The sequence below is a fragment of the Mobula birostris genome, chromosome 10 (assembly GCF_030028105.1).
Source record: "Mobula birostris isolate sMobBir1 chromosome 10, sMobBir1.hap1, whole genome shotgun sequence".
Taxonomy (NCBI): Eukaryota; Metazoa; Chordata; class Chondrichthyes; order Myliobatiformes; family Myliobatidae; genus Mobula; species Mobula birostris.
In genome coordinates, this window is record NC_092379.1 from 91,644,102 (window position 1) to 91,667,883 (window position 23,782).

At 39.5% G+C, this 23,782-nt stretch overlaps 1 protein-coding gene across 1 annotated transcript in view; it reads right to left on the reverse strand.

Annotated features, from left to right (window-relative positions):
- nox1 (NADPH oxidase 1) overlaps nucleotides 1–23,782 on the reverse strand; it is a 34,436-nt gene that overhangs the window by 3,936 nt on the left and 6,718 nt on the right. Inside the window, exons 4-12 of the mRNA XM_072270573.1 lie at nucleotides 22,056–22,140; nucleotides 20,366–20,508; nucleotides 17,247–17,428; nucleotides 15,197–15,326; nucleotides 11,243–11,335; nucleotides 10,006–10,256; nucleotides 9,268–9,430; nucleotides 8,668–8,814; nucleotides 7,658–7,782 (exon numbers count right to left, since the gene is read on the reverse strand). Of these exons, the coding sequence (XP_072126674.1) occupies nucleotides 7,658–7,782; nucleotides 8,668–8,814; nucleotides 9,268–9,430; nucleotides 10,006–10,256; nucleotides 11,243–11,335; nucleotides 15,197–15,326; nucleotides 17,247–17,428; nucleotides 20,366–20,508; nucleotides 22,056–22,140 (1,319 nt within the window). The remainder of the gene's footprint in view (nucleotides 1–7,657; nucleotides 7,783–8,667; nucleotides 8,815–9,267; nucleotides 9,431–10,005; nucleotides 10,257–11,242; nucleotides 11,336–15,196; nucleotides 15,327–17,246; nucleotides 17,429–20,365; nucleotides 20,509–22,055; nucleotides 22,141–23,782) is intronic.

A 23,782-nucleotide genomic window follows, 5' to 3' on the forward strand; every position in this document is an offset into this window, starting at 1 on the left:
CACAGACTCTCAGATTAACATTGACTTATATACCAACTTTGTCCTTGAGCACATCAACAAGTGTGTAGATGGAGTGACATCACAAAAACAAATAAAAGTCTTCCGCAATCAGAAACCATGGATGAACAGAGGCTTGCCTCCTGCTCAAAGCCAGAGATTCAGCCTTTAGGTCTGGAGACCGGGAGGCTTACAGCTCAGCCAGGGCCAACCTGAGGAGGGGAATCTCTCAGGCTAAACACATATGCAAACAGAGATTCGAGGAGTATTTCAACTCCTCAGACCCCGGCGCATGTGGCATGGCATACAGGTCATTACAGACTTCAAACCACCTAGTACTGTGCCCCCTTCCAGCTCTGCTTCCCTCCCTGATGAGCTCAATTACTTATACGCTCAGGTTGACTGAGAGAACAAGGAGGTCACCCTCAAAGCGGATCTCCCACCTGGTGAACTGCCTCTCTCACTTTCCACCTCCGATGTTTGCGCCACCCTGAGCAGGGTGAATGTACGGAAGGCAACTGGTCTGGATGGTATACCTAGCTGTGTGCCCAGAGTCTGTGCAGAGCAGTTGGCCGGGGTCTTCACGGACATTTTTAATCTGTTCCTGGCCCAGGCAATTGTCCCCACAAACTTCAAGATCTGAACCATCGTGCCAGTGCCAAAGCATTCCACTGCCACAGGCCTGACTGACTTCCGCACAGTTGCACTCACCCCCATCATTGCAAAGTGCTTTGAGAGACTGGTTCTATCACATCTGAAATCCTGTCTGCCAACTACCCTGGACCCCCATCAATTTGCCTATTGCACCAACAGATCAATAGAGGACGCCATCTCCACGGCACTTCACTCTGCCCTGACCCACCTGGACAGCCCCAACTCTTATGTCAGAATGCTGATCATTGACGGGAGGAGAGAGAAGTAGTGTGCTGCGCGTGCACAGCCCTCCGGTGAAACATGATATCGTATCTGTTAAATAGGGGCCGTGGACAATTCTGATTTGATGGAGATGGACATGAAAGCACAGAGGAACATCTGGAAAAATTTCTGAAACGCACGTTCGCTGCTGTCGTTACTGCATGGTCGGGAATCTTTTGGAGGGAAGGCCTCAAAATCCCCGGCTTTGCCTGCTGTTGGCGACTGAGATGGAGGTCGAATCGTTCGGATAGAGATGGCGCTCAGTACTCGGTGTCGGAGAGCTCATCAGATTTCGAAGTTTTCGGATGACTCAGAGTCGGACCGTGGTCGGGTATGGCAGGGAGAGATTTTCTTCCTTCTCCTGTCTGGGTGAGATGTGGGACATTTGAGAGACTTTGAACTTCCACTGTGCTCATGGACTTCTTCATCAAGTTATGGTATTGTTGCACTGTTGTAACTATATGTTATAGTTATGTGGTTTTGTTAGTTTTTTTCAGTCTTGGTCTGTCCTATGTTTTGTCATATCACACCGGAGGAAATATTGTATCATTTCTTAATGCATGCTTTACTAAATGACAATAAAAGAGGACTGTGTGTCTTCATAATCTGAAAAAAAAATTGGCCTTACCAACATCTTATACAACTTCAAGATAACACCCCAAATCCTATACTCATTATTCTGATTTATGAAGGCCATTGTGCCCCTCTTTATAACCCTATCTACCTATAATGTCACTTGCAAGGAATTATAAATCTGTATTCCCAGAACCTTCTCTGTGATTGTTAGTGTTCTAACACTCACTATTTAAGTCCTACCCTGGTTTATCCTCCGAAAGTGCAACACCTCACACTTATCTGCATTCAATTCCATCTGCCATTTTTCAGTCTATTTTACCATTTGGTCCAGATTCCACTGCAATCTTTGATAGCCTTCCTTGCCGTCCACTAAACCCCCAGTCTTGGTGTCGTCCACAAATTTGCTGATCTAATTTAAGACCGCATCAAACTTACTTCCGTAGTTGTCACATCAAGCAACGTCCCATCAACAAGTTCTCCACTTGTTCAGAGGGAATGTTCTCATTAGGATCCACATCAGTTCCAATAGATATTTCCCATGCAAATGTATAAATCTTGCCCACTGTCTGATGTTTCTTATGAACAGGACAGGAATTTATTTGTATCTCCTCAAATGTGGTGTGCTGAATTTGTTTGTACAGTTCAAAGAGGATGTTGAACTGGAGAGTGCAAAGTGACATGACAATTTTACCACGCGCCTTTCAATGCCTTTAAACTATGCATGAAATTGGTCTTGATACCCTGCTGCTCACCTTCCATATCCCCATGGCATTGTAATTACCTTCCCCATTCTGATTCTTGTGTGTTTGTCTTTTTTGCTTCAACAAGTCCAAAGGCAAACGCTAGAAACAACATCTTATTGTTAACTTTGGCATTCAGCTTTTTTTTTGCACTGAACTTTGTTCTTTTGATATATACCTATTTCCTTGATAGTACATAGCTGGTGGGATATGTTTGGTCAAAGTACATTTAATGGGCCAAGGTAAATTTCTATTAATCACATCACAGTTTTTAGATCTGTGTATAGAATATAGCTCTGTATTTTGTCCAGAATTTTAGTTTCCTGATGTCTCACATTTCAAAAATAAGATTGTTTGCTACTTATTTTCAGTGGTGTCCTGAAAACTTAAGTCCCTATAAATGCTCTTACAGTGTTTCCTGATCTTATGATAGCATCTGAGTAATTGTTAGGATAACGAACAAATAGTTGTAGTCTGTTACCTAAAGAATTTTATCTGACCTGTTTAACAACCTATGAGAAGAAGCAAACATGACTTTATTGATTTCCAAGATAAATCATTTATGTCATCAATATATTAAAGCTGTGTGAGATGTTGCTCTTTAGAAGGACTGACCAGGGTAGGATTCACACAGAGAATAGTATAAGATCATAAGATATAGGAGCAGGAGTAGGCCATTTGGCCCATCAAGTCTACTCTGCCAATTCATCATGGCTGATCCAATTTTTCTCACAGCCGCAATATCCTGCCTTCTCCCCCTATCCTTTCATGCCCTGACCAGTCAAGAATCTATCAACCTCTGCCTTAAATATACACACAGACTTGGCCTTGTCAGCTGTCTGTGGGAAAGAATTCCACAGATTCACCACTCTCTGGCTAAAGAAATTCCTCTTCATCTCTGTTCTAAAAGGATGCCCCTCTATTCTGAGGCAGTGTCTTCTGGTCTTAGACTCTCCCACCATAGGAAACGTCCTCTCCACATCCACTAGAGCAAGGCCTTTCACCATTTGATAGATTTCAATGAGGTCACCCCTCATTCTTCTGAATTCTAGTGAATACAGGCTCAGAGCTATCAAACGCTCTTCCTGTGACAAGCCATTCAATCCTGGAATTATTTACGTGAACACCCTTTGAATCCTCTCCAGTTTCAGCACATCCTTTCCAAGACAAGGGGCCCAAAACTGCTTACAATACCCCAAGTGAGTCCTCATTGGTGTTTTATAAAGTCTCAACATAACATCCTTGCTTTTATATTCTAGTCCTCTTGAAATGAGTGCTAACATTGCATTTCCCTTCCTCACCACCGATTCAACCTGCGAATTAACCTTTAGGGAATCCTGCACAAGGACTCCCAGGTCCCTTTGCTCCTCAGTTTTTTGTATTTTCCCTCTATTTAGAAAATAGTGAACGCTTTAATTTCTTCTACCAAAGTGCATGACCGTACACTTCCCGACACTATATTCCATCTGCCATTTCTTTGCCAATTCTCCTAATCTGTCTAAGTCCTTCTGTAGGCTGTCTACTTCCTCAAAGCTACCTGCCCCTCCACCTATCTTCACATTGTCTGCAAACTTTGCAACAATGCCATCAATTCCATCATCCAAATCATTGACAATTAATGTAAAAAGAAACACAGACCCCTGTGGAGCACCACTAGTCACCAGCAGCCAACCAGAAAAGGCTCCCTTTATTACCAACCTTTGCCTCCTGCCAATCATCATTCTATGCTAGGATCTTTCCTGTAATACCATGGGTTCTTAGCTTGTTAAGCAGCCTCATGTGTGGCACCTTGACAAAGGCCTTCTGAAGATCCAAGTATGAAACATCAAATGATTCTCCTTTATCTATTCTACTTGTTATTTCTTCAAAGATTTCCAACAGATTTGTCAGGCAAGATATTCCCTTGAGGAAACCATGCTGACTGCAGCCTATTTTATCATTTGCCTCTAAGTACCCCGAGACCTCATCCTTAATAATCGACTCCAACATCTTCCCAACCACTGAGGTCAGAATAACTTGCTTATAGTTTTCTTTCTTCTGCCTCTCTCCCTTCTTGAAGAGTGGAGGGACATTTGCAATTTGCAAAAAGTCTCCCAGAAACATTCCAGGTTCTAGTGATTCTTGAAAGATCATTACTAAAGCCTCCATGATCTCTGCAACCACCTCTTCCATCTTTACCTTCTTAATGACCTTTTTAGTTGCCCTCTGTTGGTTTTTAAAAACTTTCCAATCCCTAACTTCCCACTAATTTCTGCTCTATTATATGCCCTCTCTTTGTCTTTTATGTTGGCTTTGACATCTCTTGTTAGTAATGGTTGTGTCATCTTTCCTTTAGAATACTTCTTCCTCTTTGGGATGTATATATCCTGTGCCTTCTGAATTGCTTCCAGAAATTACAGCCATTGCTGCCCTGCCATCATCCCTGCCAGTGTTCTTTTCCAATCAATTTTGGCCAGCTCCTTTCTCATTTCTGTAATTCCCTTTATTCCACTGTAATACAGATATATATGACTTTGGCTTCTCCTCAAATTTCAGGGTGAATTTGATCATGTTATGATCACTTTTCCCTAAGGGTTCTTTTACCTTAAGCTTTCTAATCAATTCTGGTTCATTGCACAACACCCAGTGCAGAATTGCTGATCTCCAGGTGGGCTCAACCACGAGCTGCTCTAAAAAGCCACAGGGTTATTCTGAAATAGCTCCTTAACCCTTTTCCCCTTCCTGACTGTCACCCCGTCCCCTGTGTCCTGCACCTTGGGTGTAACTACCTCTCTATATATCTTATCTATCACCCCCTCAGCCTCCAAAATGATCCGGAGTTCATCCAGTTCCAGCTATAGTTCCTTAACGCAATTGTTAGAAGCTGCAGCTGGATGCACTCCTCGCTGTTACAGTCGTCAGGGACACTGGAGATCTCCCTGCCTTCCCACATCCCGCAAGAGGAGCATCCAACTATTCTGCCTGGCATCTGTACTATTCTTGCTGAGCAAGCATAAAGAAGGGATATAAAGTATGTCACTGAGGGGTGGGGTAGAACAGAGGAATCTTGGATTACAGATCCATAATTCTTTAATGGCATTACAAGTAGATAGAGTCATAAAGAGAGTCTTTGTCTTCATAAATCAAAGTACTGAATACAGGAGTTGGGATTTTATGTTGAAGTTCTTTTAGACATTGGTGGGGCATAATTCAGAGTAGTGTCTGTAGTTCTAGTAACTTACCTACAAGAAAGATATCAATAAAGTTGAAAGAGTGTGGAGAAAACTTACGAGGATGTTGCCAGTTCTTGAGGATCTGAGTTACAGGGTAAGGTTGAGTAGGTTAGGAGTTTATTCCCTGGACTGTAGGAGAAGGAGGGGAGATTTGATAGAGGTATACAAAATTATGAGGGGTATAGATAGAATAAATGCAAGCAGGCATTTTCCACTGAGGTTGAGTGAGACTAGAATGGATTAAGAATGGATCATGGATTAAGAATGAGCGGTGAAATGTTTAAGGAGAACATGAAGAGGAACTTCACTCAGAGGATGGTGAGACTGTGGAATGAGCTGCCAGAGGAAGTGGTAGATGTGGGTTCAATTTCAACATTTAAGAGAAGTTTGGATAAGTACATAGGTTCTTAACGGGGAGAAAGCAGGAGATTGGTGCTCAGCCGGAATGAAATGGCGAAGCAGAATTTTAAGTTGCTTAAAAATTTCTTCTCATTTTCTGTCTGAGATCTTCCCGAGTAACAATGACAGGTTAGGAACAATGACTGGCCAGCCTACTCTTTGCCAGTGTTCCATCCTAAACCGAGTTGCCTCGTTCTAAGCTTGCTGGATTCTGTTTTCTTCACTCTTTCTAATAAAGAATTTATTTTACATTTGTTTTCCTATGACACCATAATTGAGACATTAGTGACAGGTGAAATTCTGGAAGATTGAACGGTGGCTAATATTTGTGCCTTTATTTAAAAAAACTGCAAAGAAAAACCTGGAACTCTAGATCAGTAAAGCTTAACATCATTGTATGTTTTTACAGAGGATATTCTGAGGAATATTGTGTTCAGTTTTGGTTAGCCTGCTATAGGAAAGATGCCACTAAGCTGGAAAAATGCAGAGGAGATTTATGAGAATACTGCCAAGTCTTGAGTTACAGAGAGAGGTTGAGCAGGTTGGGCAATTTTTGATAGGAACATACACCCAGTGACCACTTTATTAGGTACACCTGTACACCTGCTCATTAATGCAAATATTTAATCAGTCAATCATGTGACAGCAACTCAATGAATAAAAGCATGCGGACATGGTCAAGAGGCTCAGTTGTTGTTCAGATCAAACACCATAATGGGGATGTAATGTGACTTAAATGACTGTGATCATGGAATGATTGTTGGTGCCAGAGGAAGTAGTTTGAGTGTCTCAGAAGCTGCAGATCTCTTGGGATTTTCACACATAACACTCTCTATGGTTTAGAGAGAATCGTGAAAACAATTTAGAAAAACATCCAGTGAGTGGCAATTCTGTGGGTGAAAATGGCTTGTAAGTGAGAGGGATCAAAGGAGAATGGTTAGACTGGTTCAAACTGATGGGAAGGCAATAGTAACTCAAATATCCGTGGGTTACAATGGTGGTGTGCAGTAGAGCACAACACATCAAATCTTAAAGTGGATGGGCAGAAAACTATGAATATACACTTTGGAAAGAAGTACAGTCGATGTTTTGGGCACACAAAATGCTTTATTTCCATAGATGCTGAGTTCCTCCAGCATTTTGTGTGTGTTGCTTTGGATTTCCAGCATCTGCAGACCTTCTCTTGTTTGTGATAATACACTGTATTTGGTACAGGATGTACCTTTTAGATGATCTTACAGATATGTATAAAAATATGAGGGTGAATGTGCACAGTCTTTTTCCCAGAGATGGGGAATCGCAAACTAGAGTATAAGTTTAAGGAGAGAAGGGAGAGGTTTGATAGGAACCTGTAGGGGAAACATTTTCACCCAGAGAGTGGTCATTATATGGAAGAGCTGCCAGAGGAAATGGTAGAGGCAGGTACATTAACAACATCTAAAAGAGTACTTAGACAAGTATATGAATAGGAATATATATATATATGAGCATATGGAATTACAAACGTTTGTAGATTAATGGAAATCTTAAGCAACATAGACAAAATGCTGGAGGAACTCAGCAGGTCAGGCAGCATCTATGGAAAAGAGTAAACAGTCGATGTTTCGGGCCCAGACCCTTCATCAGCATGGACCAGTTAGAACTAAGGGCCTGCTTCTGTGCTGTATGACTCTGCGAATACTGTAGGTAAAGGATTGCAAACCTGAAGCTGTGAACCTTTCTGCTGTACAAGACCATATTTAGAAGGCTACATTTTGTTGTCAAATCCTTCATTGTGAATATTGAGGGATAATGCTCACAGAATTGTTGATCACTTACTTGGGGTGAGCTTGTGCAATCAAGTGGAACTCTTTGTCCCAGTTAGGTCTACCGTAGTGTGTTTTCTGTTTGAGTCCTGTCACCACATCAGTCTCTTTATCAAAGTGTACCTTGATGTGAACAGCCTGCAAGTAGAGGGAGAAAGAACAATGAGGAAACTGCAGGTCTGAGGCAAAGATGCTGTAATTAAATCTACTCTGCCCGCATTCTTAATAGAAAATGTAGTTCACACAGTTCCTTTGCACAGTAGCATGCCAGAGTTTGAGTTTCGTGTAAAGTGTTGCAGGTTTCCATAAATGTCCCTTGTAAAAATAATGACCATGTAATGCTTGTCTTTCTGATAAATTCTTCACCTGAGAATATTCACTTGACTTTGGCTCTTACATTCACCCCACCATTGTCTTCCACTCAGGACAATGAAAAGTCTGAGGGAGAAATCAAAGAAACCATCATTCTCAAGCCAAAGTGCCAATCAAATTGAAAATTATTATTATATTTCATGTCTGTTTATCTTTGCATTACTTCAATTGGCTTAGTTCCATACTTGTATAAGACCATAAGACGTAGGAGCAGAATTAAGCAATTTGGCCCTTTGACTCTGCTCTGCCATTTGATTTATTTTCCCTCTCAAACTCATTCTCGTCTGTGATACAGTTACTGATCAAGACCCTTTAAATATACCCAATGAATGGAGTGACATGTGCGACTTCCCAGTCCTTGCCTCACTACTACCTGGCTAGCTATTAGTAACTAGTTATAGTTACATCTTCAGGCACAATATTGGTTTATTATTTTGTGATTAAAGATAGGAGATTCGGATTGTGTTGAAAATCCAGAGTAACACACACAAAATACTGGAGTGACTCAGCAGGTCGGGTGGCAGCCATAGTAAAGAATAAAGTCTTTATTCCTTTCTATGGATGCTGTCTGAACTGCTGAGTTACTCCAGCATTTTGTGTGTGTTTTTTTTTAACTGAAGCCAAAATGAACAGTAAGTTTGGACACAATACCTGCGTGGCATCCCATCCAGTCAAGTAAAGCTTGTAGTTGAGAAAGTCAGGTTTGCCTAGTTGTTCCATGTTGCTTTCAAGTGATCGGAGTAAGTCGGCAAACCATACAAATGCCTGAGTCTCTCGACAGATCCAGAAAAAGTATATCTACCAATAAATAAAGGATAAGCTGGTGAACAAAGTTCAATGAGAATATTTTAGGGTTTTACATAAGAATTCATAGTTATTTCATTCTGTCTGTGAACAATTCTATCATCGTGGTTCTTTGAGTAAGCTTCACAATGATAGAATTGTTGAGTAAGGGAGAGGAACTACCTGACCCATCCTTTGAAGAGATTTACTTTTACATGTGGAAGGTCAGGATTGTGAATTGTTATTGTCATCCATGCTTCTGGAAGAAAATGTCACTGAGTGGCCTGGCCACCTGACTAAGTAGCTTTCATAACTGAGGAGAGCGATAGGCCAGCTCAGCTCATGTTATGATCATTTGACACGAGGGATGACCATTGACTATGAAAGCAGGCTCTCAAGCTTACTTGCCTTTTGATGCAATGAAGTTAGTGAGGATAATAACACGTTTATTTTTAAGAAGCAACATACCTTTTTGGTTCGCAGTTCAGCATTAGAATGTTCGTACTTGTACCAGATTGACTTCAGAACTGATGCAAATGGTGTCACTCCAATGCCGGCTCCAACAAGAACACTGACCTCATAATGAAAGACATCTTCACTAGCTGTTCCAAAAGGACCATCCACTGCAATCCTGTGGCAGCAAAAGCAAAAGAATTCGTTGTGAAAGCAGTGCATAAAAATACTTACAAAAGATATTTTGTGAATGGGGATTACTTTAATACTAAATTAGGAAAAAACAAGCAGCTCGTAAGATGGGGGAAGAAGCAGAACAAGCCTCTTGTTGGATTTGGAGTGGGCGAGAGGAGGGAAGCTGGAAGCCAGGAGCAGATGGGCAGTGATTTGGCCACCACTGCCGGCCCACCAACTGGAGAGTGTTGTGGTTAAGGGTTGAAACACTCTGTGAAGGTTGGGAACCACCTGATGACATCTGCTCCTGGCTGAAGGCTATGGTTACCTTATAAGGTATCTGGAGAATGCACCCTAACAGGTGTATGTAACAAGCAAGATAATCTAAATAAACAAATTATTCTATATTTTTATTTCTGGAAGTACTGGCCATTTCTGATATTCTTCCTCATTGATGGCTTTCATCCATTAACACAATCCGAGTCAATGTAACACCCTGGCACTGTTTCAGCCCATGATGCCTCTTAATATTCTTCATTAATTACATAATTCATTATTCTGCTTTTCCACTTGACCTGCCTTGGTTGCGTTTGTTTTGGTCCCCCGTCTCCTTCTTCTCCAAATGCTTTGATCATGCCATCTGTCCAATCACCAGCTGATCGAATATGCACACTAAAATAATCTTCTTCTGGAGCGGAGGTCAGGGTGAACGGATGCCACTCTAGCTGTGAGATGGATGGACAGTTGATGAAGATGTATTGTCCAACTTCCATTTTAAAACCTTTCTTCTGCATCTGAAGCTGAAGGACTTTTGATGGATGAACAATAATCTGGAAAATAAGTTGTAGTGAGTTTAAAGGTGTCATTGCTTTCAATATAATTTGCGAGATATTTTGTCATTGTGACAAATTTTATTAACATCCTTGTGATCAGGTTTTAGAGGAAAGAAATATGCCTGACATATAATTTTAACATGTGACCCAGGGCAGAAAGTAGGTGGATTGGCAAAGTCCCTGTTTCATTGCTAGCAGTAAACCACCTCTTCATAACTATTACCAAGTGATAAAACTGCACAACTATTCAGGCTAAAAAAAAGTCCTGTTCCATTTGACTCGCATTGGCATGGCAACGAGGTGACTAAAGCAGAACTGATGGAGAGACACCCAGGCAGATATGTAGGAGGGTACATGTAGGAGGAGTCTAACAATTCCAAAATGCACAAATTAAAAATTAAAGTACAAAAGCAATCTATTTTAAGATTGATATTCCCAGGTACCTCACCGACTGAATCCATTCTGCAAAATGGTCTATTTGCTGTTATTAATGTTGGCAGATCAGTACAGAAGGTCTGGTAATATGTCATCCTTTTATGAAGTGTTAAGTGATTTTCCAGTGTGCAAAATAAATCTCATGGCAGTAAGGAACAAAAAGAGTTCCTCTGCAGTCTCAACCAATGACTCTTCCTCTGTCAATACAAATGAGCTGCCAGCTCTTCACCTTTGCTCAAATTTCATGGTGTGACAAATGTATGTTGAATTCATATACATAGCAGTCACTTTATGTTGCATGAAATGTTTCCTGATTTTCCTCAGAAATTTCAAGAGTGTCAAATCTAAAAGCAGTGTTATAATTGTCCTAGATTATAGCCAGGTTGCCTGTGAAGCTGAAGAGCTTTTTTGAGTGTCAGTTTTTATATCTGGCATCGTGACAACACACATGAGGGCAGGTCACATGGGAACTGTGCAGAACAAACTGTTGAACTCTGCCAAAGTAATGACAACTCATTAACTCATATCAATGCTGTACTTCTCTTTACCTTGGTGATGACAACCCTCTGTTGTGATCGATATAGTCGTATCAATCTCTCACAGACGTACAGTATCATTGGGGCAAGCACCCATTTCCAAGTCTGGAATGCAACAGCACATTGTAAGCAAAGCAGGGAACATTCAAAGAGTCTCATCACTGAATTACGGAAGTGAAATGCTCATAGCAGCTGCAAGTTGTTGTGTCAGGCAAAGTAGCAAAGATAAGAAGGTTCATGTTTAGAATCATTATAACTGTCTGTCCATTAGCACTGTGTGCAACTCTGGTAGTTCTAGAAACTGGTTCATCACCAACTTCTCACAAGCAAGTTAGGATGGGTAATAAATGCTCGCCTTCCCTATGATGCCCAGATGAAAAAAAAACTTTAAAAAATTCATGCAATTATAATTCTATACATTAATGAAATTATCTGTCATATACTGGATTTATCAATTTCATACCTATGAACTTCACACCCATTATTAGCCTTGTAGAAACATGCAGGACAATATTCATGAGAAAATGTTGGAAGGTACCTGCTGAGCCTGTGTGTGACCTGGCAGTAAACTCCTTGTTTTCATTACTGATGTGATGCTGACAGCTTTCCCACAAAAAGGGAAATGATTGTGAATTTATAAATGTACACGAGGGCTGTTCAGTAAGGACTAAGATGAGAAGAAATTTCTTCACTTTGTGAGTGGTGAATCTTTAGAGTTCTCTATCCAAGGTCATTATGCAGGTCCAGTCATATAATATATTCAAGGCAGAAAACAATCAACTTTTTGAAATTAATGGTTATTGGTGAAATCAATGGTTAAGGAGAAGGGACACCAAGATAAATATCATAATCTTTTGATAGGCAGAGCAAGCACAAAGGATAAAGACCGCAATCCTGTTTCTAAATGTTATTACAGTCTCTCGCTGCTACCGTTTTCAGCCATTTTGATGAATTTTAAAAAAGAGATCACCAGTCTTTTTTCTAGCCCATGAAATGATCATGGTCTACAGAGACTAAACGTGCAGAGAAACATGAAACATACAGCACAGGAACAGGCCATTCAGCCCACAATGTTTGTTGTGCCAGACCAATTAAATTAGTAATCAAATGGCCAAGTAAACTAATCCCTTCTGCCTATATCTATATCCTGATGTATTCTTTGCCATCTTCTATACAATCCACAGCACCACCAATTTTCATATCATCTGCAAACTTACTAACTTACCCATCTATATTTTCATCTAGGTCATATAAATACATCACAAACAGCCAAGGTCCTAGTACAGATGTCTGTGGAATACCATGAATCACAGACCTTGAGCTAGAATAAATCCCTTCGACCACTACCTTTTGTCTTCTATAGGCAAGCCAGTTCTGAATGCAAGCAGCCAATTCACCATAAATCCCATGCATCTTAATCTTCTGGATGAGCCTGCCATGAAGGACCTTTTTCAAACACCTTTACTAAAATCCATGTAGACAACATTCACAACTCTACTTTCATCAATCACACATCACCTCATCAAAAAAATCAATTGAGTTAGTAAGACATGACTTTCCCTGCACAAAACCACGCTGACTCTCCCTAATTAGGCCATGGTTTTCCAAATGCTCATAAATCTTATGGCTAAGAATTCTCTCTGGTAACTTCCCTACCACTAATGTGAGATGCACCTGTCTGTAGTTTCCAGGATTATCCCTGGTTCCCCTCCTGAATACTGGACCATTAGCTACTTGCCAGTTGTCTGGACCTCGTCTGTGGCTAGAGAGGACACAGAGATAGTGGTCAAGGCCTCAGAATTCTCTTCTCTTGCTTCTCTCAATAACCTGGGGTTAATCCCATCAACTCTGGAGACTTATCCACCTTAATACACTTTGAAAGACCCAGCACTACCTCCTCCTTTACCTGGAAATGCCCGATCACGTCAATAAGCTCTGTATTGATCTCCCCACTCTCCACGTCCTTCTCTTTGTGAATCATAAGATATAGGAGCAGAATTAGGCCACTCAGCCTATTGAGTCTGCTCCATTATTCCATCATGGCAGATGTATCATCCTTCTCAACTCCATATTCACTTACTGTCTCCCGGTAATCTTTGATGTCCTGACCAATCAACAAACAATCAACCTCTGCTTTAAATATACTCAATGACTTGGCCTCCACAGTGGTTTGTGGCAATGAATTCCACAGATTCACAACCATCTGGCTAAAGAAATTCCTCCTCATCTCTGTTCTAAATGGACTTCCCTCAATTCTGAGGCTATGCCGTCTGGTCCTAGGCTCATCCACTGTAGGAAATATCCTCTCCCCATCCACTCTATCTATGCCTTTCAGTATTCAATATGTTTCAATGAGATTCCCCCTCATTCTTCTAAACCTTAGTGAGTACAAGCCCAGTGTCATCAAACGCTCCTCATACATTAACCCTTTCTTTCCCGGAATCAGTCTCATGAATATCGTAAGGACCCTCTCCAATGTCAGCACATCTTTTCTTAGATAAGGGGCCCAAAGCTGCTCACAATGCTCAAAGTATGGTTTGACCAACATCTTATTAAGCCTCAGCATTAGGACCTTGCTCTTATATTCTAGTCCTCTCAAAATGAATGCTAACATTGTGTTTGTCTTTCTTACCACTTACTCTACCTGCAAGTTAACCTTAGGGAATCCTGTACAAGAGCTCCCAAGTCCCTTTGCACCTCTGACTTTTTATTTTTCTCCCTGTTTAGAAAATAGTCAATGTCTTTATTCCTTCTACCCTTCTGCTTCTCCCCTTCTTGAATAGTGGTGTGACATTTGCAATTTTCCAATCCTCTGTTGCCATTCAAAAACTTAGCAATTCTTGAAAGATCATTACTAATGCCTCCACAATCTCTTCAGCTGCCATCCATCAAAATCTCGGGCTGTAGTCCATCTGGTCCAGGTGATTTATCTACCTTCAGACCTTTCAGCTTCCCAAGCACCTTCTCCTTCGTAATAACAACAACAATCATTTCTGCCTCCTGACACTCTGGAATTTCTGGCAAACAACTAGTGTCTTCCACAATGAAAACTGATACAAAATACTTATTAAGTATGGCTACCATTTCTTTGAAGTCCATTACTACGTCTCCAGCATCATTTTCCAGTTGTCTAACATCCACTCTCACCTCTCTTTTACTCTTTATACAGTATATCTGAAAATACTTTTGGTATCTTCTTTTATATTATTGGCTAGCCTATCTTCATATTTCATGTTTTCTTTCTTTATGGCTATTTTAGTTACCTGTTGGTTTGTAAAAGCTTCCCAATCTTCTAACTTCCCACTAATTTTTACTATTTTATATGCCCTCTCTTTTACTTTTATACTTCCTTTGTCAGCCATGTTGCATCAGCCTCCCTTTAGGATAGTTCTTCTTTGGTATTTATTATACTGCACCTTTTGACTTAATTCCAGCCATTGCTGTTCTGCTGTCATCTCTGCTAGTGTCCCCTTCCAATTAACTTTGGTTGCTCCTCTCTCATGCCTCTGTAATTCCCTTTACTCTTCTGTAATACTGATACATCTGATTTTATCTTCTCCCTCTCAAACTGCAGGGTGAATTCTATCATATTATGATTACTGCCTCCTAAGGGTTTCTTTACCTTAAGCTCCTTAAACAAATCTGTTTCAACACCCAATCCAGAATTGCCTTTCCCCTAGCAAGCTCAACCATAAGCTACCCTAAAAAGCTATCTTGTAGGCATTCTACAAATTCCCTCTCTCGGGAACCAGCACCAAAATTATTTTTTTTTAATCCACCTACATATTGAGATGCCCCATAGCTATCATAAGATTTCCTTTATTACATGCCTTTTCTATCTCCGTTGTAATTTTCATCCCACTATCTGCTGCTTGGAGGTCTCTACATGATTTCTGTTAGGGTCTTTTTACCCTTGCAGTTTCTTAACTCCATCCACAAAATGTATTTCATTACAGAAATACTCACCATAGGATCTCCTCCCTCAAACAGAGGGATTGGACATTCAGGGATCTTTCCCCATTCTGCTGTAAGATTTTTACAGTACTCAAAATTATGTTCCTCCATGCTTTCAGCAGTCTGACGTCGAACAATACGGCTGAACAAAGAGAAAGGTTTTTCATTCAGGGGGATGCATGATGGTTAGTAGTAAATCAGACCGATGAAATTAGATTTACACACAGAACATCAGACGGTTCTTATGCTCTTCTGAGACCTCCAGGTATTTTTATTCTTGCAGCAGTAACTTTTCAAGATATATTACTGGTAATTTTATTATTAGTTTTAGTTGAACAACTGATGAGAGGTTATTGGCCTGAAAAGTTACTTTTGTTTCTTTCTCCACAGATGTCATCTGAATATTTACAGCATTTTTTGTTGTATTACTAAACACTCCTGATGACGCTTTGTCATGTTATTATGACATGTTCCTCTTATCCTCACCTAGCACCCCGTGAGCCTTTGCATCCAGTACATCATTCTTCACAACCTCTGCCATCTTCAGTGGGATCCTACCACCAGACATATCTTTACCTCTCCCAACTCTCTGCTTCGGGCAGGGATTGCTCCTTCCCTAATTCCCTTGTCCATTCATCCCTCCCCACTGATCTCCCTCCTGGCACATATCCCTGCAAGTGACAGAATGCTACACCTCCTCTCTTGCCTCCATTCAGAACCCCAAGCAGTCCATCCAGGTGAGGCAACACTTCACTTGAGAATCTGCTGAGGTTGTCCATCATATACGGTGCTACCAATGCAGCCTCCTCTACATTGGTGAGACCTGACGTAAATTGGGGGACTGCTTCATTGAGCATCTCTGCACCATCTACCACATGTGGGACTTCCTGGTGGCCAAACATTCTAATTCCAATTCCTATTCCCATTCTGACATATTAGTCCCTGACTTCCTCGTTTGCCATGATGAGGCCACTCTTAGGGTGGAGGAGAAATACCTCATCTTCTGTCTCCAATCTAATGGCATGGACATCAACTTCTCCTTCCAGTAATTATTTATTCCCTTCCCCTTCTCTCTTTTTCTATTTCCAACTCTCATCTCTTAACTTTTCTCTTCACCTGCCTATCACCTCCCATTGGTGCCCATCCTCCTTCCCTTTCTCCTATGGTCCTCTATCCTCTCCTATTAAATTCCTTCTTCTCCAGCCCTTGACCTTTCCCACCCATCTGGCTTCACCTATCACTTTCTAGCTAGACCTCCTTCCCTCCCCCACCCACCTTTTTATTCTGGCATCTTTCCTGTCCTAATGAAGGATCTTGGCCCAGAACATCGACTGTTTATCCATTTCCATCGTTGCTGCCTGACCCGCAGAGTTCCTCCAGCATTGCGGTGTCTCAGAAAGGCAGCATCCATTATTAAGGACCTCCAGCACCCAGGACATGCCCTTTTCTCACTGTTATCATCAGATAGGAGGTACAGAAGCCTGAAGGCACACACTCAGTGATTCAGGAACAGCTTCTTCCCCTCTGCCATCTGATTCCTAAATGAACATTGAATCTTTGGACACTACCTCACTTTTTAAATACACAGTATTTCTGATTTTGCATTTTTTAAAATCTAATATACCTAATTGATTTACTTATCTATTATTATTTTTTAAATTTTATTTATTATTATTATTATTATTTTTCTCTGCTAGATTATGCATTGCATTGAACTGCTGCTACTAAGTTAACAAATTTCACGTCACATGCCGGTGATAATAAACCTGATTCTGATTCTGATTTACTGTGTGTTGCTTTGGATTTCCAGCATTTGCTGAATCTCTTGAGTTTATGACATTTCAGCTGTTTTGTTTTCTGATTTTTACACTGGCCTTTCTTCAAAATTATTTCATTGGTTGTAAAATTGCTATGGTTCTATCTAAATTTTATTTGCTATCATTTTTAGAAGTGTACTTTAAAATACTGAGGATGCACAAATACAATAATATATCCTAAAATAAAATTCTCTGAAAGAAAGAACTCTTTCTTCACAACAATTCCTTCCATTTTAAGTACGTACCCAATTGCATGAATGACAAGTCCTGCAAAGAATATGATAAAGAGATGGTGTGTAAACCAGAAGACTTCATAGTAAGATCTCCGAATGGTGTCTGTTGAAGATGTGATCATGAGGATAAGGGCCAGTGTGATGATGACTCCAGTTAAGCCAGCGATTGTGGTGAATGTAACATAACTGGGGGTCTGAGGAAGAGACGCCACATATTAATGACGGCAGCACTTAACCCACGAGGGAAGGTTCTTTTAACATACATAGCCAAGAGTTAGGATTCCATAAAGAATGTCTTGATAGTTTTGGAAATATTTCATTTGGTATCTATAAGAAGTTTGAGAAATTACTTACACAATTGTGCATGTGCATGCACACACACGCATACACACACACGCGCGCGCACACGCACACACATGCACGGGCAACACAAATGTATCCAAAATTAAAGTTCTTACAAAAGAACCATTGATTCAAGCTTAGCATCTATTTTACAGATTCCCAGTCAAGCTTTTAATGTGTAATTGAATTGGATGTTAGTAATTACATTCTCAACTCTTTAATTCTTACAGATTAATTTCTTGACTTTAGCTACCTTCCCTCAGTGTACAATTTTCTCATTTTTAAAATCTTTTTTATTAATTATTATTAAAGATCAACAAAAAATATTAAAGTAATCAAGTCAATATGTCAATATATACAATGAAGAATTAAATTAGAAAATAACTGATTAACAAAGCTAAGCAATATATCAATAATAAGAAGAAAAAAATAAAGTGTTAAGAATATTTTTTTGAAAGAAAAAAAGGAAAAAAACCCTATTAACGAAAAAAAAACGAAAAAAAAATCCATTGGGAGCACAACCCTGGAGTTATACGTTATACAAGCTTCCATGAAAGAAAAACATCAATCCACCAACTCAAATCCTTTTAAACAAAAATCAGAAGGAAACCATATTAATTAACTCAAATCAGATGGCAGTAGCAGGCAAATGAACCCCACCTTTTCTGGAAATCAAATCGAGGATCAAAAGTTTGACTTCTGATTTTCTCCAAACTAAGACATGGCATCACCTGAGAGAACCATTGTATCAAAGTAGGAGCAGAAGCATCTTTCCCTTTCAACAAAATAGCCCTTCTGGCCAATAATGTAAGGAATGCAATTACATGTTCGTCTGATAGAGAAATACTATGAATATATTGAGGGATTATACCAACCAAAACTGTCAATATATTAGGTTGTAAATTAATTTTTAAAACTTTAGGAATTGCAGAAAAAGTAGATTTCCAAAAATGTTTCAATACAGAACACGACCAAAACATGTGTGTTAATGTAGCTGTCTCGGTTTTACATCTATCACACTGACTATCAACATTAGGAAACATTTTAGACAGTCTCTCCTTTGTCAAATAGTAACAATGTACAATTTTAAATTGAATTAAAGAGTGACTGGCACAGATCGAAGAAGAGTTAACTAACTTCAAAATCTGCAACCAATCCTCTGTTATCAAGGTCATGTTAGGCTTTCTCTCACAATCTTGCTTAATCTTAAGTGAAGGGTAATTGTGCTGTTGTAACAATAAATTATAAATTTTCCCAATAAAACCTTTCAGTAAAGGGTTCATTTTTAAAATAATATCTAACAGGTCAGAATCCTGTATACATGGAAAATTACTTAAATATTCTAGTAAGAAGTGTCTGACCTGAAGATATTGCAGGAAATGTGAATACGAGAGAGAGTATTTAGTTACTAATTTCTCAAAAGACATCAATCAGCCATCTTGGAACGGATCCATGAAGGAATAAACTCCTTTATTCCTCCAAACAAGAAAGGTAGGATCACTTAATGAAGGTTTAAATAAATAATTTTGATAAATTAAACTAAAAAGTTTATATTTTTGAGATTAAAAAAGTTACAAAACTGGAACCAAATTTGTAATGACTGCTTAATCACAGGATATAAATTTAAATTAGCAATTTTGGCCAGTTGTACAGGTAGAAGCTTTGCATTGCTAATTCAATGTACAATCTTGCCAGATCTAGAAAGTGTGTATTTGTGTGCTCTAGGCATGAACAAGAAATACTTGAGAAACCATCCATACAGTTTGTATGTACTTGGAGCAGGAAATCTTTCTTCTTTTGAGGAACTTTAGTTGTAATTCTCATCACCAAAACGTTTTGCTCCTGTCACATGCCATGTGTTTTTGAAGGAATTTTGTAACAATTGCTGCTTTTAGTATCTGTGGTTTATGACAAGAGTGGGTGGACAGGAATAACGGCATTCTTCAAAATAAGTTAAAATCATAACCAAACAACAGGAAATCTGCAGATGCTGGAAATTCAAGCAACACACATCAAAGTTGCTGGTGAACGCAGCAGGCCAGGCAGCATCTCTAGGAAGAGGTACAGTCGACGTTTCAGGCTGAGACCCTTCGTCAGGACAGACGAAGTCATAACCATATGGTTGGCCTCTTGAGAACTTTTTAGTCTCAAAAGGAGGGAGAACCTGTAACATTGTCTATGTTTGTAGCACAGGTAGAATTACACAATCTTCAGACCCACACTCCAGAACAATTGAACAATTTATGGTCAAGAATGTTTAAAGAAAATGTGCACGTGGAATTTTCACCTGTGTCAGTCTCCCACTGAAGGCAATATTCAGACATTTGTTTGCCATTAACTCCCAGTAACAATGCCAAATAATTGAATCGTGCAAGAGCTTTAAGAGGAAACTAAAACATATAAAGGCAAAAAGAAAAGGATATCATGGAAGAGCAAAGAAAATAGATTTTTGCAACTCATAAGGTAATGCATCAAGTGCTGAACATTCACTTTTTAAATGAAATTTAGACTATACAATTGTTATACAAGAACATTTGTTCACTGTGATATCATTTTCAAATACCAAGATGAGGAAAATTGAAAGTTAAATGATTGAGCATTGTGAAGAAAAATACACTCAAGGGATAGCCTTGTGCATGGTGGGCACCAGGAAATGCCCTTGACAATATACTTGATTTCAAGTGAATTGGATGTTTCTGGATGGAGAAAGGATTGAAGGTTGTGACATGAAAGTGATAATCTCTTCAATGTTATAATCCATTATTCAAGTACAAGAAACCATCTCTTACCGTATGAGCAGACCGAATAGGATTCAACCATTTGGAACTATTGTCCCCAATTCTCGATAGTACAGCATCCAGAGTCTGTTCTGTTGACTGTTGACTGTTGTTGAACCATTCAAAGTTGAATAAATGTGCCACAATGTGAATTACTGTGGGAATTTGGTGACAACGGTGTTAGAAGGCAAAATACATGTAGCTCGGGTAATGATGAGTTTGAGTACAGACAGGAAATTAAGAACCTGGTGGCATGGTGCAAAGACAATAATCTATCCCTCAATGTCAGCAAGACAAAGGAATTGGTTGTTGACTTCAGAAGAAGTAACGGACCGCACGACCCAATTTACATCGGTGGTACGCAATGGAACAGGTCAAAAGCTTTAAGTTCCTTGGGGTCAATATCACAAATGACCTGACTTGGTTCAACCAAGCAGAGTCCACTGCCAAGAAGGCCAACCAGCGCCTTTACTTCCTGAGAAAACAAAAGAAATTTGGCCTGTCCCCTAAAACCCTCACTAATTTTTATAGACGCACCATAGAAAGCATTCTTCTAGGGTGCATCACAACCTGGTGTGGAAGTTGTCCTGTCCAAGACCGGAAGAAGCTGCAGAAGATCGTGAATACAGCGCAGCACATCACACAAACCGATCTTCTTTCTTTGGACTCACTTTACACCGCACACTATCGGAGCAGTGCTGCCAGGATAATCAAAGACACGACCCACCCAACCAACACACTTTTTGTCCCTCTTCCCTCCGGGAGAAGGCTCAGGAGTTTGAAGACTCGTACGGCCAGATTTGGGAACAGCTTCTTTCCAACTGTGATAAGACTGCTGAACGGATCCTGACCCGGATCTGGGCCGTACCCTCCAAATATCCAGACCTGCCTCTTGGTTTTTTTGCACTACCTTACTTTCCATTTTCTATTTTCTATTTATGATTTATAATTTAAATTTTTAATATTTACTATCGATTTGTACTCCAGGGAGCGGGAAGCGCAGAATCAAATATTGCTGTGATGATTGTATGTTCTAGTACCAATTGTTTGGCGACTACAAAGTATAAAGTATATAGTATAAGTATAAAGTATACAGACACCTTCTCTTGTCAAAAAAGGCTTAAAGCTTACCTTTATTAGATTTGATGTATTGACTCTATTTATGTAGAAATGTTTAGACAACATAGATACAGAATGCACATGTCCATACGTAGACAATTGTGTTATACTTACATCCTATCAGAAGTCATTTGCATATTAGCAAAACAGCAAGCAGCCTGAGTTATGGACTGTGAAAGGGATTAAAATATAAAAGATTTGTATTCCTGGTGGATTTGATTGTGGGCAATCAACTGCACGAGGCAAGAAGGAAATGTGAATATTATTTTTCAATTTTGAATCCACATCATCAGCCAGTATTCTTGGCTTTGGTACATCCTGACAGCCTCCACAGCAGCATTCTTCTACCTCAGCTGAAGTAAATGAACTTGGAATGGGAGCCTGCTCAAATCATTTGGGGTTTAGTGTGTAGATATGAAGTAGGCAAAAGTTGTGACTTCCATAAAATTAAGTGACCATTTCAACAAAAGGGAGGAAGTCATGCTTTTGTGAAGAAAGCAAAAGAAAGATTTGCATTCTCTGTACTTGCATACAAGGGGATTCAAAGAACCCCTTCATTCTCAAGTGGTGCTGGAAGACCTACCTGTGTGCAAGGCGATCATGTATGCCACAAGTTTATGGAATGTGAGGTTCTTGTCCAGCTGTTTCCTTACACTGCATCTGCGGCACTAACATAACATACAATCAAAAGCAATTCTATTAAGCAGCAAGATTTTGTTATGGTAGGACATGAATGCAAATCTAAAGCTTTCTTTTGTGATTCTTATGAAACTATCAGATGAAAGTGCAATATTGTTTAAGTATTTTCTCTCATTTTAGAAAGTCACAAAAAATTGCAAGGGATAAACACAGAAAAATTATGAGAAGAGTGAGAGGCATGAACAAATCCATAGATCATTCCATCCAAACCAATGAACAAATCCATAGATCATTCTATCCAAACCAATGAACAAATCCATAGATCATTCTATCCAAACCAATGAACAAATCCACAGATCATTCCATCCAAACCAATGAACAAATCCACAGATTATTCCATCCAAACAAATGAACAAATCCATACATCATTCCATCCAAACCAATGAACAAATCCACAGATCATTCCATCCAAACCAATGAACAAATCCATACATCATTCCATCCAAACCAAAGAACAAATCCACAGATCATTCCATCCAAACCAATGAACAAATCCATACATCATTCCATCCAAACCAATGAACAAATCCATAGATCATTCCATCCAAACCAATGAACAAATCCATACATCATTCCATCTAAACCAATGAACAAATCCACAGATCATTCCATCCAAACCAATGAACAAATCCACAGATCATTCCATCCAAACCAATGAACAAATCCATACATCATTTCATCCAAACCAATGAACAAATCCATACATCATTCCATCCAAACCAATGAACAAATCCATAGATCATTCCATCCAAACCAATGAACAAATCCACAGATCATTCCATCCAAACCAATGAACAAATTCACAAATCATTCCATCCAAACCAATGAACAAATCCACAGATCATTCCATCCAAACCAATGAACAAATTCACAAATCATTCCATCCAAACCAATGAACAAATCCACAGATCATTCCATCCAAACCAATGAACAAATCCATACATCATTCCATCCAAACCAATGAACAAATCCATACATCATTCCATCCAAACCAATGAACAAATCCATAGATCATTCCATCCAAACCAATGAACAAATCCATACATCATTCCATCCAAACCAATGAAAAAATCCACAGATCATTCCATCCAAACCAATGAACAAATCCATACATCATTCCATCCAAACCAATGAACAAATCTATAGATCATTCCATCCAAACCAATGAACAATTCCATACATCATTCCATCCAAACCAATGAACAAATCCACAGATCATTCCATCCAAACCAATGAACAAATCCACAGATCATTCTATCCAAACCAATGAACAAATCCATAAATCATTCTATCCAAACCAATGAACAAATTCACAGATCATTCCATCCAAACCAATGAACAAATCCACAGATCATTCCATCCAAACCAATGAACAAATCCACAGATCATTCCATCCAAACCAATGAACAAATCCACAGATCATTCCATCCAAACCAATGAACAAATCCATACATCATTCCATCCAAACCAATGAACAAATCCATAGATCATTCCATCCAAACCAATGAACAAATCCATAGATCATTCCATCCAAACCAATGAACAAATCCACAGATCATTCCATCCAAACCAATGAACAAATCCATACATCATACCATCCATATCCAAGAA